We start from the raw sequence: 18,982 nt of genomic DNA, 5'->3' as shown, positions 1-18,982 counted from the left end.
CCTGTTGGCGTGGTCTTCGTGGCCTTGCAGTATTTGCGTTTGAAATTGAAGTCCCCCAGAGGTCTGTCCGCCTGGTGCATGCTGATTTTACTATACGCTAGGGCACGGACGAAGTCATGGATTACGCTGGCTGCTTCATTCTCTTTCGCATGTTGTCTACAGAACATATCAAAGAGCATCTGCTGAGATGTTCCCACCTTCTCAGCTTCCTGGGTCGACATCTTGAGCTTCTTATGACGAGATGACGCTAGATGCTCACGAATTCGGTCGTAGGGCTTCTTTGCTGGATCAGTGACCATCTCCATGTTCCAATATTTGCACACTAACGTGCCGCTGCCTTCACTGTCTTTTGTTGCGATCTGGAGAACTTCATGCTCTTTACACCAGTCATACAGTGTCTTTCGTTTTCTTCGCATCCCCACGCTGAATTTTTCCATGCCGTGTACTGGAGCCTTATGTTTGCGACAGTGACTTTGTGCTCACCAATCGCCCCTGGTAATGGTATGTGATGATGGCGATCATGCGTCTCATTGGTTAGAGTTTGCACTTAAACGAATCAGATGCACGATTCACTTTATTGGCAGTTCCTTCTCTCCAGGTGGCTGGTGAGTTCTTTGTTAGCAGTGCTTCGCATTTGTCGAGAAAACCTGTAGGAACACCCAAGAGACCAACCTCCTATCGCCTGCTGGTCACATTCTCTCATTTGTCTTCCTGTCTCCCCCCACCCCTCACTAAAACATGACCCTCTCTTGAAGCCCTTCAAATTGGAACAATGCCACCATTCGTGGAATCTTGCGGTTCCTGTGAAAACAGAATTTTGAGTGCAATGGCTTTTGTCCCTTCTTGTGGGCAGTCGAAAGGGGATATCGCAAGCTACACGAAGCACGAGGGATGCGGAACACTACATGGCTCTCAACAAGGCCTACTGACAAGCACTTCTAACTCACCGTGATGGAGGCTGGCTGAAGAAAAGTGATAATAGGCACTGGGGCCCTCGCTTGTAAAAATCCCGTGCACTAAACATCTGCGTAGCTCAATCCCTCCCCCACCGACTCGTCACCTGTTCCAGGGTGTCTACCAACCGGGAAAACCGGGAATTCTCAGGGATTTTGAGTAGTCTGGAAAAAGTCAGGGAAAACTCAGGGAATTGGGGCCTCTATCAGGGAAAATTAGCGGCAATTTTATTGAAAGGGTCGAAAGTCGCGGTAATGCTGGCTCGAGCAACAGACAGGAATCGTAATGAATCGTCTTTGACGCGCTGTCGTCGGCTGGAGGAGTTGCCAGTGTGCAGTCAACGACCGACTGTCCGGATTCCCGATAATTTGGACGGCTTCGCGGCACCGCCAGTAACCCATAGAGTCAACGTATCAGAACGTGTGAAATTTCGGACGCAAGAACTCTTCGCCGTCCGATTATCTGGACGTTTTGCCGTGACCGCTGGTCCGAAACGGCAATAATCAAAGGCACCACTGCTGCCGTTTTGATGACTTCGCCACCTCGAACCGGCACTCTCGCACGCAGATCCGCTGGCAGCCGTTGCCACCACTGCGGCAACGCTAGGCCTAGCTGCTTCGACGTTCGCTATGAAGCTTCTTGCCGTTGGGTGCCGAGTTCATTATTCACCAAATAAGCTGCTGTCAGCAATGGCACGGACTCTGCATTTGTGGTCCTCGCGATTGGCTTAGGAACTTAGAAAACACAGTGCGTTGCATAATGTCGGTTCCCGAAAGTCAGCTTCGCCTCCGTACAGGAATGTTACATGGTGAAGCATACGCAAAAGTATTGCAGTGAAGCATAACAAGCGTGGGAAGGGGCTATTGCCACGGAACACAGTATGCATTCCTTAATTATGCACACGTGCACCCGGTATTTCCTGTCACAGTACGAGCGCCGATATTCCTAATATGTGTACCGACAGGCCTTTAGAGCGTTTTCGAATGTGCCTGTCGCGGTTTGAGCCCCTAAGGGCAGTAAATGACACGCATTTATTTTTTTCCAACTGGCCGATTTTTCGAAGGTTTTCCCGACCCCTAGGGAGTTCTAAAAATCGGTCGTGGACTGTGCAACTGACCAAGATGCTTCAAATGGTCCTTGGGGCGAACAAGTGGCAGGAGGATAACAAGAACAGAAATGATGTACGCATTGAGGAATAAACGGGAAAGGAAGCGTGCTGCTACCGCTTTGAAGAAGCTTGAGCTCAAAAAAAAAAATTTTGGCTGTTGCCGAGATGCAGGTGTCCCTCATCCAAACCAAAATAAACTCTTTAAAGCAGTGAAACACAACATTCAGGCGTCGTGCGCGGGCTGAGAGTATGTCAGGGCAGTTGAGGTTGACTTACGAGCGGTTGAGAGAGAATATCAATTGTGACAGAGTTCGGGCCTCATACCACTGAGCTTGCTATCAGTTGATAGAAATAACTCATATTCGTATATATTTGCTTCTATGTGCATCTCCTTTTTATTTTTATTTGTGAATGTCCGACTTCATTTGCAATTTTTTTCGAAGACACTTTATTTGCTGTGGATTTTACTAACCCCTGTCTTCTATTCTCTTTTTAAATAACATAACCACTGCTCCTTAGTATTCAAATTGGATTAAGTCGCCTTTTTATTTTTTTCATGTGCTTACTAGAGAGTGACAGCATCAGGCGATATGGTTTCAGCCCATCTTGAAATAAAACATAGTTCTGCATCACTCAGGGAAATGTGCAAAAGCACTCAGGGAAAGCCTGGAAAACTCAGGGAATTTGGAAATGTAAACTCGGTAGACACCCTGTGTTCCTTTCGCATGAAAGCTATGGAAGCAGGTGCACATACCCAAGACTAATTTGTAGTAGGTGAAGCGCTGTTGGCCTTTTTTTTTTCGTCCTAAACTTGTTACTTCCTGACTGGCAGCCATGTGCTCACAGTGTGGTCAGCCTCAAACATGATGGCCCCTTTCCTTTGCAAGCCTTCCTTGCATGGAATGCATGTACGAACTCACTGCGGCCTGTCGAGAAAGTGGCGATAAAAATGTGCATCACCAGAAAGCAATATCTACTCTCCAAGCAGCAGGGTGAGAATGCACCCGCTTGTTTATATAAATTATATTGCCCGGGGCGCCTGGAGAGAATGGTGGACTGTCAGCGCACGATTGTGCAGATTGCTACTGGGAAGGTCCATTCGGGCACAAATCGGGTACCTGAAAACGAACAACCCTATACATGTTGCATGCATGTAGTTCAATTCGCTTATTGATGTGCGCATTGGGGATGGAAGTGCTGTACTAAGTGCCCCATACCGCACCAAACCGTCGAGCTGTGCCAGTCAACTAAATTGAGCAGGATGTGTGGCATCCCCTGGCAACCACATAGCCATAATTGTACGTTGGTGTGTTTTTGGGCATTGTCGTACTCCGCCATATTGTCAGCCATGATCGGCCCCAGAAGGCTGCTACAGCCTCTGATTGTTTCAAAATGCTGCCATTACAGAATGTGACATCATAGCAGAATTCGACGATGTCCAGAATGGCACTCCTGGGGCTCCAAGGCAATTAGTTTCAGATGTTGCATCTGGAGTGTGGGTGTTTAGGGGTGCATTGTAACTTGGCTATAGGGAAATGAAGAATGCATTGTGCATGTTTATAATTCTTGCCCATTTGCATACTATGCAGATCAGGTAAAAATGATTTGAACTGCCTATCATATTATGGTGTAGCTGTGAAGAAAAACTGCACTAGACCTCTTCGATTTTCGGAGTTCTGGCAGTCAGCTAATTGTGGTCCTGATAGGAACACATGTGAGCTGGGATCCCAAGAAAATCCGAAGCTGCTCGAAGTTTACAAAATTGAATGCCAGGACAGCTGGTCACGGAATAACCATAAACATGCTACCAGCGTGGCAGCGGCCAGCGAGGCCGGAGCGTGTTCAGCAAACCTCGCTATAACGAACTTCTCTATAACGAAATTCTCAATATAACAAAGTATGTAACTTTTTATAATCTCTTGTCCATAGACCACCGTGTATTTAGAACTTCAATATAACGAAGTGTGTTTGTATGCAACTTCAGTATAATGAAATTTCACTGCCGCCACAAAGGAATGCCGAGAAAATGAATGGAAACCTTCACCGACGCGGATGGTCAGAGGATTGAATTACAAGCGGCTGCTTGCAAATGCATTTCTCAAATCGCGCGCAGCAGGACAAGAGCGAAGGCCAAAGTGGAGTCACATTGTGTTCCGTATAAAGTCCAAGCGAGATAAGATCCTATTGCACCCCACGTACTGTGTGCTTTAGGTGTGAGTGAAAGTGCCACGGTGAGGCAAGATAGATGGCGGCTTCATGAGTACCGTTTTCTTGCGCGAGCAAAGGGAAATAGGGGAGGGAGGGCGAGCTCGCGGTAACGTGATCCAAGCACACACGTTGGGGCGGACTTGGGGTAAGTTGGTAGTCACATTCGAGGATATGATCACTGTCATGAGATTTTGCACGACTTGGCAGAGGATGCACACCGGGCACCTCACTTTGCACAACGCAGCAAACGGTCTCCGATACGTGTGATCGTGTGATGTGAAGATGCAAAATCAAGTGACATATCCCCGAAAGTGATCGCTCAAGGATGCCTGCTTGTAGCGATACGTCGCCCACAGGTGACACTGATGATTTGGCGTTTTGTCATTATTTGACAAGACACAAAAAAGCAGGATATCGGGTACGTCTTATATGCATAAAATTTTGTGCTGACCTGCTTGGGTTTCGATTTCAGAAAGTTTGTTTTGGCTGATGGGGCTTCTCTTGTGCCCCTGTGCCGAAGGAGCTGGAGATGCAGCTGGTGCATGAAAATGCATGTCACCTATGACCAGCAAAAAGTTTCAACCGAAAAACATTGTTGCCCGTGATTACGAGAGCAATAAGCTAATGTACCTGTGGCCATTAATCAACTTGTGTTCTTTTAACATCAACGGCCTAATTAGAACTGCCACCTAAACATACGACGAAAAGATGGAGTGAATACTGGCTAGCTGCGACGCCTTCGCTAACTGCAGAAAAAGGAGATATCACCCTATAAATGCAAGAGGTTTGAAAAGTGATACCACGAGAGAAAGATGAACTGAAAAAGCATCACTGTGTGTGTCAGTGAGCATCTACAACTTGTGCGGAACATGATGCTGATAGCATGCACATATGAGAGCGCGTGGTGCTGTTCACAGCCGGAAAGAAACCTTCACGGCACACACACTCTCTCACTGTATTTCTGAAGGTGACCGTAGCTGGTTGGCTGAGCAAGGCAACAGTACTGGAGTGCCCGTGTTGCTATTTGCCAAGTCCACACAGAGATGAGGACGAGCGCTCATCACCTCTTTTTGTCGTCTGCTAGCCAGAAAACTTCCAGAGAGCAGCTAGACCAAAATTGTCCTGGCAGTTTCTGGTAGACCCCAGGTAGCCAGAGCCGTCCAGCCCAAGTAAAGCTAATGCGTGAAGGAAATGCATAGAGCGGTAGGCGGAGCAACCTGAGAAAAACGAATGTACTTTGGCTGGAACTGGCAGCCTGTGGGTAGCCAAAACTGGAAAATCAAAGACGCCCAGTGTCACTTGAGCGAATAAGTTGTACTATGTATAATGCCTGTTCTGCGTGTAGCTCTTACTGATACATTGGTGCTCGCTTGTATGCCCGTTCGGTAAATCCATGTCAATTACTGGCAAGCATCATGCATGTATGTGCTAAATCTATTTCACCCGCACACCATCCCTAGTCACTGATTTGACTTAAGGCATGGCGACAAACCACCTGCTTCTCTCGTGAAACTTCTCGACCACAAATCTCAAGTTGCAACAATGATTGTCACTCATATCTGGATTCTGCATTTACTCCATTTTCTGTATGACTGCATGATGCCAGATCAGACTTTGCCCACTGCAGAACACAAGCCAGGAATATAAGCTTTTGGTTTTAGTCATGGTTTTAGTCAGCTTCAGTGGCCAAATGACAGTCATAAAAAAGCTTGAGAAAATGCAAATGCCAGAAACTGCAAGTGCAGCAATGATGTTCACATAGTGACTTCTGCGATCGAGCCTCAAGAATTCAATTAACCATTGTTCTGTATCTAAAATAACTGTCGCCGTTGTAGTACATTGAGTCAATTGAGCCCGTGGTGAGGTTGCGAATAAATTGAAGCTTGTCTAAAAAATTAATCTTCCACTGTATAACCTATGATAGCAGGTGTGTATGCAGGTTGAAACGCCAGTGATCTTTCTTTGTAGTTCCTCGTAATAAAATGTCGGTGTTTTTTTTCCTTCAAGTGAACTGGAAAACATGCAGTCGTCAAGTAACTTTACATCTATTTTTCGATGTGTTAATACCGCCTGTCCGAGTAAAGTGTCGCCAAGAATGAAAAATAGCAGACAGCGCTGCACGAACAGCACTCACTCTACATTGATGGGCATTGTTCATGCTCATCATGGATGTTTTGTTAATTGTGCACATATAATTATTTAGGTTTAGTTAGATTTTATTAACCTACTTTATCGATATGGTGTCAATGTAGAAGTTGTGAAAGATGCTGAGAAATGACCAATAACGACTTTAAAGCAAACTGTAGGTTTTGCGAGATTTCTTTTTAATGGCAACAAAAAGCTCTGCAAAATCAAACAATAAAAAATAAAAAAAATTGTTAATATGCTGTTGCTACGTGTTTGTGCACCCGGGGCTGCAGTAGTCTCAAGCTTGAACCTATTCATATGGGCCTAGTTAATCCCACTGCGAACATGTGGCCACACTCTCTCCTGTCATCATTTAGTTATTTTGACATAGCAGTTCTGCAGAAACCCGCAAGGTGGAGAGAAGTAATGAATAAAGGGAAAATCAGACATCCACCCGTTCGCAGCAATTGCTACAAAGGAAACCCATACGGGTTCCTTGAAAGAAAAGCCTCATAGTTGTAGAAAAATTCGTCCTGGTCCGGGACTCGAACCCGGGACTGCCCCGGAAAGGCGGTGGTCCCGGGTTCGAGTCCCGGACCAGGACGAATTTTTCTACAACTATGAGGCTTTTCTTTCGAGGAACCCGTATGGATTTCCTCTGTAGCAATTGCTGCGAACGGGTGGATGTCTGATTTTCCCTTTATTCATTTAGTTATTTTTGTCACATATTTTTGGTGCGTAAGATGTGCAATTGACTGGAGCACAAGGTTTACAAGTGAGACCACTCATATTGCTGGTAGAGGGGCGGGTTGTCACGAGATATTTTACAGCAAAACTGTTAAACCTCTAGTTGGTTTAGATTTTTCGTGGCATGCTCAACAACAACAACAACAAAAAAAAATGACAGCTGGAAAAGGAGTTTGTCTTTGAGTTTCCACGTAACAGAATGGTGTTTTCTCGTATGTTCAAATTACAATCCGATGCTATAATGTATGTAGGTTGTGGGTAAGTCATACTTTACTAATTTTGTGACACAGTTTACTTTAAGAAATTCAATTACGTTCAATAATGCACTTATGCCAGGCGGAGGGCCTACAAGAATGAGGATGTATGCTTCACTTCTGCACAGGTGCGTGTCGAATGTGTGCACACAATATATCTGTCCTTGATGCATGGATGCTCTGCCCATTGTAACTGTTGCGCAGTGTGTGCTGTGACCGTAATCGACATTATGGTGATCACAGTCCAACAACAGTACCACCACGGCAGCTGGAAAAGTGGTTTGTGTTTGAGTTTCCGTGTAATGGAATTACGTTTGTCATATAGTCGAGTTGCAGTTCGGTGCAGTCATGTCTGTAGATTGTGTGTAAGTCATACTTTACAAATTTTCTGACACATATCACTTTGAGAGAGTCAATTATCTCGATAATGCACTTGCTCTAGGTGGATGGCCTACAAGAATGAGGATGGACCGCAAACGGCAGTTGGAAAACGGCTTTGTCTTGTACTTTGCATGTAACAGAATTATGTTTCATCGTATATACATATTACACTCCGAAGCTATCACGTCTGCACATTTTGTGTAAGTCTTACCTTATGCATTTTCTGACGCAATTTACTTGTAAACATTAATTTAGTTCAATAAGACACTTGCGCATGGCAGATGGCTTAGAGGAATGATTACAACGAAGGTGCAATGGACACAGCAAGGCGACACGGGACAACCACGTAGGCGCACTAACAACTGAGTGTTTTATTTCTTGACACAGGACTAAATAGTTGGTGCCAAGGATCAAAACAACAAGAAAAAACAGTGCTCTTATCTGCATCGCACAATGAAAACACGATACAAAACAGCTTCTAAGTGCCGCTCCCAAGATACGCCAGTTCCTTTTTCGATAGAGAAACTGAGGGTTCACTGATGCAAGCATCACCACGTTTCTTGATCACAAGCGCTTCCAATATCTCCTGCTTGTCACTGCGGCGACGAGGAGACTATAGAACACGTACTTTGCCACTGTCCTCGATACCGCGCGCACTGGCTGTCACTAGCGACCACATTGGCACGCCTTGGCGACAGGTGACTTTCAGAACAGTCAATCTCGAAATGCCGACATAAACTGTCGTACTGAAAGTCGGTTAAGGCTTTTTGACCTTTTTACGTGGCAGTGGCCTATTAGAAAGACTGTAATGATCCCATTCCATCCCTTCTCATTCTTTGTTTCACGCTTTTATTTTTGTCACGCTCTTCTTTCTGACTTTGCTTCCCCTTTCCCTTCTCCTAGTGCAGGGTAGCAAACCAGAGGTTAACTCTGGTTAACCTCCCTACCTTTCTCTCATTTGCATCTCTCTCTCTGCTCTGTTCAAAACACAGGTTCTATTAAAATCAGGAATACGCTTGTGAGCCTTACAATGAGCACCAATGTGATCGGAGAGCTGGTTTTCCATCTTATATCGATGCTCATACAATCTGTCATTTAGGCATCTGCCCGTTTGGCCGACATATGATGAACTACACGACAAAGGAACCGAATAAACTACTTTCTTTACACATCCGACATGCTTCTTCCCATGTTTTTTTGCGCACGCTTGTTTATTTTCCCGATGTCGTGCATTCACTCTGGTACACATCAAATGAAGACGTTTCGGAACGGAAACTAAAACCCGAACACCAGCTCATTTTACTACTTTTTCAGATTGTGAGCTATGCCGTGAACATATGGGATGACAGCACACCTAGTTCCAGAAGGGCCTGCTCGACCCTGGTCTACAATGTTAGGTTCCTTGAGCTGCCTGAGAATTTTTTCTGCAACAGAGATGATCACATGGTGTGGATAATGTGCCCCTTTGAGGCGGCTGACCTGATAATGAAAACTGCTTTGCAGCCGATGCACACATGGCTTGTTAAGTGCGTTGGTTAGACATGATTGAACGATGCCTCTTTTTAATACTTTTGAGTGAGCTGAATTGAAGGATAGGATGGGTTTGCTAGCCCTTGGCTTGAACTGCGAGCACACGAGACAAGATTAGAAAGTGATTTCCAGATCTAAAAATCTTAAACAGTTATCGGCCAGAAGCTCGTGAGTCAGGGTTAGAGGATGCAAGGCTGTTTTAAACTCTGACAGTACTAATGATGACTGGGTCTCCAATTCTGGACTGTCACAATCGTAAGAACACTAAAAAATCATCCACAAATCTAAAGATCTGCGTCATATTTGTCCCAAATGAGCACTGCTGTAACAGGTTGTTTTTTGAAGCTAAAAAAATGTCGCCCAAAACAGGGACTATACACGAACCTATACACACACCCTCTTTCTGTAGAAAGATGTCATCAATCCATTTTATGTGCGTAGACTTCAGGTATAAGGACAACAGTTCCAAAAAGGAACCTACTGCTACGCCAGAGGCGTTCTGGAAAGCAACTGCTCCAAATTTATCAATACATTCAGTGACGCATTCCATCAATTCATTTTGTGGTATCGAGTAATTCAAGTCTTTTACGTCAACAGAAAAGGTGGATAGCATTTTGTTTTCATTCTGTGCGAGATATTTTACGTGTTCAGAGTTGTTCACGTGAAACGGGTCGTCAACGGGTAGTCTACTCAAATTTAGCTGGAGAAACAAGGAGACCTGTTTTTGCCATGACCCGTTTTCTGAGGCTATGACCCGGAAGGGGCAAATAGATTTATGGGTTTTTGCCGGGAAGAATACATCAAGGCTGAACTTTTTTTCCGATTCTATTGCAGTCATCAGTTTTGTTAAATTCAGGTTCTTACAAAGCTTCTTGGCGTTGCTTTTTACTTTTGCAAGAGACACTTTCCTGCAATTCTTAAAAACCCCTTGAGGGCTTCTGAAGCTTTTGATTCAAACAATCCTTTCGGCAATACAACGAAGCCACCTTCCTTATCCGAAGTTAAAAGAGACAGATTGTCCTTTCAAATAACGAACTGTTTTAGCTACTGGAATCTTTTGAACACATGTCTTGCAGCATGCCAGCAAATCCATGCCTTCTGAAGTGCATCTTTGCTGTTCTTCCATTGTGGCTCGCCTGTAAACTTGCGAAGTGCATTCCAGATTTTAGTAGAACCTGTGTTTTGAACAGAGCAGATGATCAACTGACAAGGGAGATATTGGAAGCGCTTGAGATCAAGAAGTGTGGTGATGCTTATATCAGTGAACCCTCAGTTTCTGTGTCGACAAAGGAACTGGTAGATCTTGGGAGTGGCACTTAGAAGCTGTTCTGTATCGTGTTTTCGTGGTGCGATGCAGATGACGGCACTGCTTTTCTTGTTGTTTTGATCCTTGGCACTAACTATTTATTCCTGTGCCAAGAAATAAAACGCTCAGTTGTTGGTGCGCCTACGTGGTAGTCCCGTGTCGCCTTCCTTTGTCCATTGACTTATTTGGCGCCTTTGTTGTAATCATGTATAACCAACTTGCCCGCCAGCACGTGCTTAGAGGAATGGGGATGTGTGTGTGTGTGTGTGCGTGATGTACGTCGCTTGTGGTGGTGCTCATGTAACATTGTCTTACATCAGGTGGGATGGTGGTCTTGTCTAACATCTGCACCAGCTTTGCTGTACATCCATTTTCACAGGTTGACATGGAGGTGGATCTAAAAAAAAAGTTTGTGGGCTCTTCTTTTTGTAAAGCACACAAAACCTACATTACTGTAAACGCTCTTATTGGTCATTTCATGACATCCATCCAAACTTTTACATTGACACATTATCAGTAAAGTTAGTAGAACTTGGCTGATTAAAACTGAATGTAATTTTTTTCCTCTTTTGTACAAAAAACGCCTAGGAAGGGTGTGAACAGCAACACCAACATAGAGTGAATGTGGTTCTTGTAAAGCCCTACATTATTTAAAATTTTTGGCTATGTTTAGCTGGCACAGACAATATTTAACTTAATACTGTTCTCCAAAGTCAAGTACCTTTTCTTAATCTGCCTGTATTTCACTCATATTGAGTTTTATCAAGCTGCTCCTAAATGGGCAGTTCCTGCTCTGAAATCACAAATTTGTGGGTTGCTCCAAAACACTTCCATCCCTGTTGTATGCCCCTCCTGGGTGAGGGCAACACTTTTGGGCTGCTAAAAGGTAAAACTAGTAGTTGCACTTTTGACAACATAGAGGGGACAGAGAAAGAGCCACTGGCTGAGGCTGCTGTGGTTTCTAATATGTCCCCCAACATAATAGTACCGTGGCGTAGTTGCGCAGGGTTTTTTGCCTAGCTCAATGGAAAGCCTTCTCAGCTGGCCACACATTATTTATTTATTTATTTTATATATTAAGGGACCCACAGCGCCAAGGCGTTACAGTGGGGGGGGGGGGGGGCGGTGCACAATAAAAAGTACATATTACACCTCTGCTCCTGGACAAAGTTATAAGTGCTAAGAAAAAAAGGGCAAAGCCCTCATCAATGCACATCTACAATCTACAACATCAAAAAGAAAGCATCATTTGATTCAATCCTCACAACATCACTCGCCAGTCTATTCCATTCCCCATTGGTTTTAGGAAAGAAAGACACTCTAAACAATTCAGTTTTCGTCGTGAATTCATGGACCTTAAAATCATGGTCAACACAGTTATATCTATAAAAAAACTCTTGCACATACTTTTCGCGATCTACCCGAACTGCCGAATAATAGCATGAAAAAACTTCAGGCTCAACTTCTTCCGGCGCGTGTGGAGCAGTTCCCAGTTGAGTGCTTCTGTCGTACGCGATGCACTATACCAAGCCCCGCGTGTGCCAGATACGAAACGAGAGGCAATGTTCTGCACCCGCTCCAACTTATCTTTATTTCTACCAGTAGGTGGGTCCCAGACCATACAATGTGTATTCCAGAATCGAGTTGACATAAGTCTTGTAAAAAATGTCCCTATATGACTGTGGAAAAGGGTTTGCATTTCGGCGAAGAAATCCCAAGGTTTTGCATGCTTTAGCAGCGACATAATTGACATGATGGCACCAATTCAATTCAGGAGTAAAATAAACACCTAAATATTTAAATTCGAATACCTGTTCCAACACTACATTCCTAATAATATATGGTTGCACGTCTTGGTTTTTCTTTCTTGTAAATTTCATATGAACAGTTTTAGACAAATTCAAATTTATATTCCATTTGACGCACCACTCTGAGATTCTGTTCGTCTTCCTGAAACATTTCAACATCACAGTCACAAGTGACTACTTTATAGAGAACGCAGTCATCCGCAAATAACTGCATTTGAGACACTATTCCGTCACTAATGTCATTTACGTACAGCAATAACAATAGCAGCCCCAACACGGAGCCTTGCGGAACACCGGACACAATTTGCACCCTCTGAGATTCAGTACGATTCACAACCACAAAGTGCTGACGTAAACATACGTAATCCTTTACCCATGATATCACTTCAGGACTAATATTGTAAAAGGCCATTTTTTAAATTAGTAAACAATGCATCACGGTTTCAAATGCCTTTTTGAAATCCAAAAACACACAGTCCACACTAAGACGCCTATCCAGTGCCCCTGCCAGGTTGTGCACAAATTCAGTCAACTGTGTAGTACAAGAGAGGTCCCTTCGAAAACCATGCTGATGAGGATTAAACAATGAATGTGCGTTCATATATGCTACTATATTAGTATACAAAATATGTTCAAGTGTCTTGCACTCAACTGAAGTTAGTGATACTGGTCTATAATTTGACACGGTGTCACGAGGACCAGATTTGTGAATTGGCATAATGCTTGCAATTTTCCAGTCATCTGGAAGGCAGGATTAGTCAAGTGATTTTTCGAAGATAATCTTCCAGTACAGTGCAACCGACTGAGCACAAAGTTTATAAAATTTGTTTGGCAAGTCATCAGGACACCCAGCCTTAGCAATCCTCAGATTCTGCATCAGAGACTCTATACCATTGATGCCAATAACATCATCCATAACATTCATCACTGGCAGAAAGTTCAAGGTATTCGTATCATCATGTCCAATTGCACGGCTGAAAAGAGAGCTAAAATACGTGTCAAAGAACTCAGCTTTTCCTACGTCATCATCAATAAAGCTGTTACCAGACACAAGAGGTGGTTTAGTTACAGTGTCTTTTCTCTTTACATGTTTCCAGAATTCCTTTGGATTATCCTTTAATTTTGACTCCATTGAAATTCCAAATGAATGCTTTGCAGCTTATATTATTTATAACTAGAGCAGCACTTGTCCACTTCCCACCAATGCCGGTGTATAATTGCTATCGCGGTCATCTATCACTGTTTCCAGCACATGTCTTGAGCGCGCCTACATCTTCAGTACAGATCGGAAAATTCTAATGAAAAAATTTTCACCCCCTTTTTTTCTGCATTACCACTGTATGATTGGACACTTGGACCAGTAAGGTTTCCGTTGCACTAGAATATATGGGTAGCATAAAAATTGGTTGTCGCTTTGTTTAAGTCACATAGCCAAATTAGTTCCACAATGACCATTGCCGCGCATGAGCAATATTTTCAGCTTGTACTGGCAGGCCATGTTGTGTGAAATATATGTCACGTAATATGAAACACGATAGTGGCTGCTTTTCAGTGCTTGGATTTGTGAGCACATGTGCAAGACCTCGTTACAAAATGTTTAATGTATTTATACACAACTTCGTATATGTGCAGAACAAAAGAATAGTCGAAAAGCTGAAATGCCTTCATGGCATTGTTCAAGCGCGCACAAGAACGAAATATTCTGAAGGTGATGAAGAGATTGAGGAGCTGCTCATTGAATCAGACATGCTTGGCGGGTTTTGGTCTGGCAGCGTCGATAAGAATGGTGTTGTTGACTTTTAGAATATACTTCCATATACAGTGTAATAAAGAACTTGTTCACAATGAAATTCTTGCTTACCTACTGTTCACTGGTTACAGATAAGATAAAAAAAAAAACTTTTTTTAAAGTCTAAGTTTGTCCAATATGTAGCAGGAGTGTTAGGAAAAACATTTTGTTTTGAGCCCATATTGGCCCTGCGAACTATAGTTCAGAAAGTATGTTAATCTTTGTTTGACCTAAAGCTGTCGGGAACGCCATCTGACAGCAAGAGATGGAGTGCTGGCATATTTATTGCCAGTTATCTTTTATGTCGAATATTGCTTTTTGAGGATGAATCAACTACTAGAGAATGGTTATCTTTATGAAAGCAGTATTAGAGAGCTGCCATTTTTGTAATCGTGGTTTGTAAATTCTGTGGTCATGAAGAGATATTTTCATTTTGAAATGATTATTTCCTTTTTGTTGCAGGATCTGTGTCTCTCTCGGTGCTCTCGGGGAAGCTGATGTTCCGAGATGTCGCATATGTCACCCCAGATTACACCATACGCGCTCAGGATGGCTGGGTGATTTTTCGCTGGTGGATTCCATATGTCAGAAAGGAATTTCCTCGCAGTACGTACAGTTGCCTGCATACTTTCATTTTCTTTCTTTCTCACTCCTTTTAAGTTGTGTGAAAAGATTGCAGATGCTCTTTACAGATTATTCATCTCCCTGTCTCCAAGAGGGTCCCTGCTCTAGAAGTCATCTAACTTGTCATGTTTTTTTCTAATGTGTGTGCTAACACCACTTTGGGACCTTATGTATCTTGCCATGGTTGGTGTATATAATATCTGTTTGCCAACACTGCTGTGCTGTTGTAAGTAGGGTTGTGCGAATACTCTAATATCACCGAATTGAATTGTATAGTGAACATTCGAATAATTCAACACATGCATCGAATGTCTACTATTTGATCTATCAAATGTTTGATGTATTCGATTTGGAGACCCTAGCAGTGCCACCTGCGTGCGTCGCAGAGCCCTTCATGCTTGTTGTTGTGCAAGTGAGCGTTTCACCAGTTTCACTTTGTTTTTGGTGCAAAAGGAGGGCTGAGTGAGCTGCTGATGGGGTGCCCCGGCTTATGCGGTAGTGCTCCACGATGTAGGCTCGATGTGGGGATCACACACAACAGTGCTGTGTCGGCTGGGGCTGCTTCTGTTGCTACAAGGTTTGTCTGAGTCTACAGGACCAATCGATATGATAACGTGACGCAGACAGAGAGAACGGCAATGGAAGCAGCACGTATTTCATGAAGTTCTGAAGATTGGGCCGATTGCCATATTTATCGAATATAATATGCGCTTTTTATCTGATAAAACTGGTAAAAACATTGTGTGCGCGTTAGAATTGAGTACGACCCTAAATCTGCGTTAGCATATCGTCATCAGCATTTCGACATGGCCACCTCACACGCGCTTTGAACCTAGCTGCTGTAGCTTCCTCCATGTGATGTAGTATTTGTGCTTAGGTTAGTGCACCGTCTGTCTTCCCAACTTCTCGTTTTCCACATTTGCTCTATCAGCATGGAACTGCCGACTGCAAAGACATACTGAGTTCATCACGATGCCGCAATTAAAAGGAAAGTGATCACGTGTGCTGAGACGGACGGAAATCGGTCTACGTCACAGGCGTTCGGAGTTCCCGAAACTTGCGTGCGGGACTGGCGTAAGCAGGAGAAGCTTTCAACTTTGGCAGCTGCTGCGTACGGCGCAGCTGCGTGGTCCCTATGTTAAAAGCGATCTGTGATGGAGACAGTCTACGCATCTAGGCGTGCTGTGCTATGTTCTCATCGCTTAGTGTTTGAAGAGAGAGATCGCACAAAGGTCAATTCGCTTGCTCTTGCTACTGTTCTTCCCCACTCCAGCGTTTCGATAAAGAGTTTCCGTGGTCATTGCGTGAGACATGTTCACTCACGCGACACCATGCTTGTTAATTTAGTTAGTAAGCGAATCTTCAAAAGTTTATTAGGCCGATAAATCTACTATCCTTACTTTTCATATAGCTGTCTACTAATTTGCTATCGTAATTGATGGTTCGCCTTTCGGGTGAAACTGTGACTTTTTTTACTTATCACAGCTTTAGTATATTGGGAGTAAATCCTTGTTTTTTTCAAATGAGAGAAAGTTGTATTCCTGTGTGACAGAATGAAGTGCGCGGTACTGTAAAGGACTTTTCTTTTTTTAGGTCAGGGCAAATGGGTGCTCATTACAATCGAGAGCGCGTTAGAGTCTAGTAAATACGGTAGCTGCTGATAGGCGTGTAGATCATTTTGGATACGTGGCGATGTACTCCACAACACTTGAGCATCCGTCAATCTAACCGGCACGCGTAATCTGACGACCGATCACTGATGAGCCACATGCCCCTATGAACATATTAGTGGTGATGATTCCATGACGGCTTGTGGCCCGTCACTAGATCAGCCGGCGGCAAATTTTTCGTCATGGACACGCTCATATTAAAAACATTTTGTGCTTAAAACAAACAGGGACAAAGAAAAGGAGCATCACAAGGACGAGCACTTTCTAACCTAGAAAGCGTTTAGAAAGTCCTTGTGTTGCTCCTTTTCTTTGTCCCCTTTTTTTTTCCCGCACAAAAAGTTTTAATGAATCTGTTCCAACTAGGCCGACTCGCAGTTATGGCCACACTGTTGAGGCCATTAGGCCTAAAGCGCTGCTGCATCGGGCATGGGTGACTAAAGTTATGGTTTGGTGCCAAATCAACGCACATGTGTTCGCAACAGCCATGCTACACAACAAAAGCGAGTGCACGGGATGGCAACAAACTTGTTCGTGGCGACTATCTTATTGACACACCCTGTGGTGGCCTCTTGTTCTCGATGCTATTTGTAGCCACACCTTGGTCTCTTTTTGTAGCTTCGAGCAACCTGTCACAAGACTAGCCGTGTATTTACATGGCGGGCATGGAAGGGGGGGGGGGGGGGGGGGGGATTGCTGAAACTTGCTGTGACCCTCCAGATTTTTTATCATCAAAAAGTTTGCAAATCTTGCTGAACCTGGCAGTAAAACGCAGTGGACGGTGCCTGTTCTTTATCGTCTGTGCCGGCTAGGTGCGGAGCTGTGATCGAGTCACGTGATGTGTGACCCTCTCATTTGTCGTGCAGACTGGCCTTATGATAACCTACCTGCTGTAAAGCTTGAATAGCCCTTCTGTGGTTTGGTGAAAACTGGGAAGCAAAACTTTCTATCTAATAAATAAAAGATTGCCGGAAAACACTGGTTCACTATTAAACTGTTAACCTCATTGGTATTCAGTGTCACTAGTTAATTAGTTTCAGAAAGGAAAATGCACCTTATTCTACTCAACATAATTTTATTGATAGAAAACAGTGCTGGCATACTAATTTGGTGTTCCCTTTAATAAGAGTGGACACTGTACCGTAGGTCTTGATTTCTATGTGCCTAAGTTACTGATAGTTTCTTGTTATGCAATGCTAGGAGACTCCCGATCATGTGCAGCACTGTAATTTCTGGCCCAAAATTTGTGAGCGTTCAATTTTGTGAAAAGTGTTCTGATATTCAATATTCCATTCAATATTCTGCTTTCTTTTCGTGATTTGATTTGATATTTGCTTCGAAATCAGCTATTGAGTAGTTGCACACCCCTTGTCATAGGAGCTTGAAGAAGCTTTGTCAACAGCTTAAGGTGATGGAAAACAACACTTTGCAAGGCCACTTGGTTTTATCCCACTGCACCAATTTGGATGCTTCATCACGCAGCTTCCATGGCGACAGGCAGGTTTCAAGAGTGTTGTTAAATAACATGCTATGCAATGGCAAGAAAATCAGCAAGTGACAAGTGAGCGAGGATATGGGAGCATGACAACATTTTTTTAGTTGATTTATCAAGCTATAAATAAAGAAGACACTCTCTACCTTAGTTCTGCTTCCTGCTCAGGTTCACCAGTTGAATATGAAGCAAGCTTCCTGAAGAGAACGATCGATGCGATCAGTGCAGTGACCAAAAAGAGTGACCCAAGTCATCCCCAAGCCTCCGATTCCCGACCTGACAACATCGAAGGACTGCATCAGAAATGCGATATTGTTTAAGCACACCGGTCACCAGGATCATCAATGACATGACAGCACTTTTGTATACGAGCAATTGCCACAATCTAGTGGGGCCAAGCAAACATTGTAACCTGTTGAAGGTAAAGGAAGGCATACTTACAGGACTTGATAACCGTATGGAAGGGCAGCTTCTGAAGGATAATCTTGCGAAGGAGCTTCAAAGCGTTGGACGATACAGTCAAACCTCGATATAACAAAGTCAGTAAAATTGGCATTTTAGTCTGTTGTATTGAAATTTCATTATACAGTAGACTTCCGTTCAGTCACCTCCAGTAGATTCAATTTTTTTATTAATTTGATCCTAGCCAAAAGTTCTAGCTGGTGCCCATGCATTTCTATGGGCCCAGTCTTTTGTTATCTTGGTCTTAAAATTGGCCTGCTCTGGATAATTCAAACTTGACCAGTCAGCATGCATGCATGCGCTTGGCCCCTACTGTGACCTCAGTAGCTACCTTTTTAGTGGCAGCGTCTGTCTCGGCAGAGCTTAGGTGACAGAGAACGCATTTAAAAACCCATGTCACATATTGTTTGAAACGCCTATTTTCGGCCTGCTTTTGGAAAATTTTTAAGCTGTAACCATAACTCACAATATCTGATTATGCTGTTTACCAGATTCTAACATAGGCATTTCTTTTCTTGAAAAAAA

General features: G+C 43.6%; 1 protein-coding gene across 6 annotated transcripts in view; it reads left to right on the top strand.

Annotated features, from left to right (window-relative positions):
- The window catches only part of tweek (transmembrane protein KIAA1109 homolog tweek), a 647,796-nt gene that overhangs the window by 8,732 nt on the left and 620,082 nt on the right, over nucleotides 1-18,982 (top strand). For all 6 annotated transcript variants that reach the window (XR_008613545.1, XR_008613544.1, XM_050182732.3 and 3 more), the window contains exon 3: nucleotides 14,675-14,818. Coding sequence is in view for 4 of the 6 variants with exons in the window: in XM_050182732.3 (XP_050038689.2) it covers nucleotides 14,675-14,818 (144 nt within the window). In the remaining 2 variants the exon portion in view is untranslated. The remainder of the gene's footprint in view (nucleotides 1-14,674; nucleotides 14,819-18,982) is intronic.

This window comes from Dermacentor andersoni, chromosome 4 (genome assembly GCF_023375885.2).
Source record: "Dermacentor andersoni chromosome 4, qqDerAnde1_hic_scaffold, whole genome shotgun sequence".
NCBI lineage: Eukaryota > Metazoa > Arthropoda > Arachnida > Ixodida > Ixodidae > Dermacentor > Dermacentor andersoni.
Note: the sequence above shows the minus strand (reverse complement) of the source record. Positions and strands in the feature narration are given on the sequence as shown.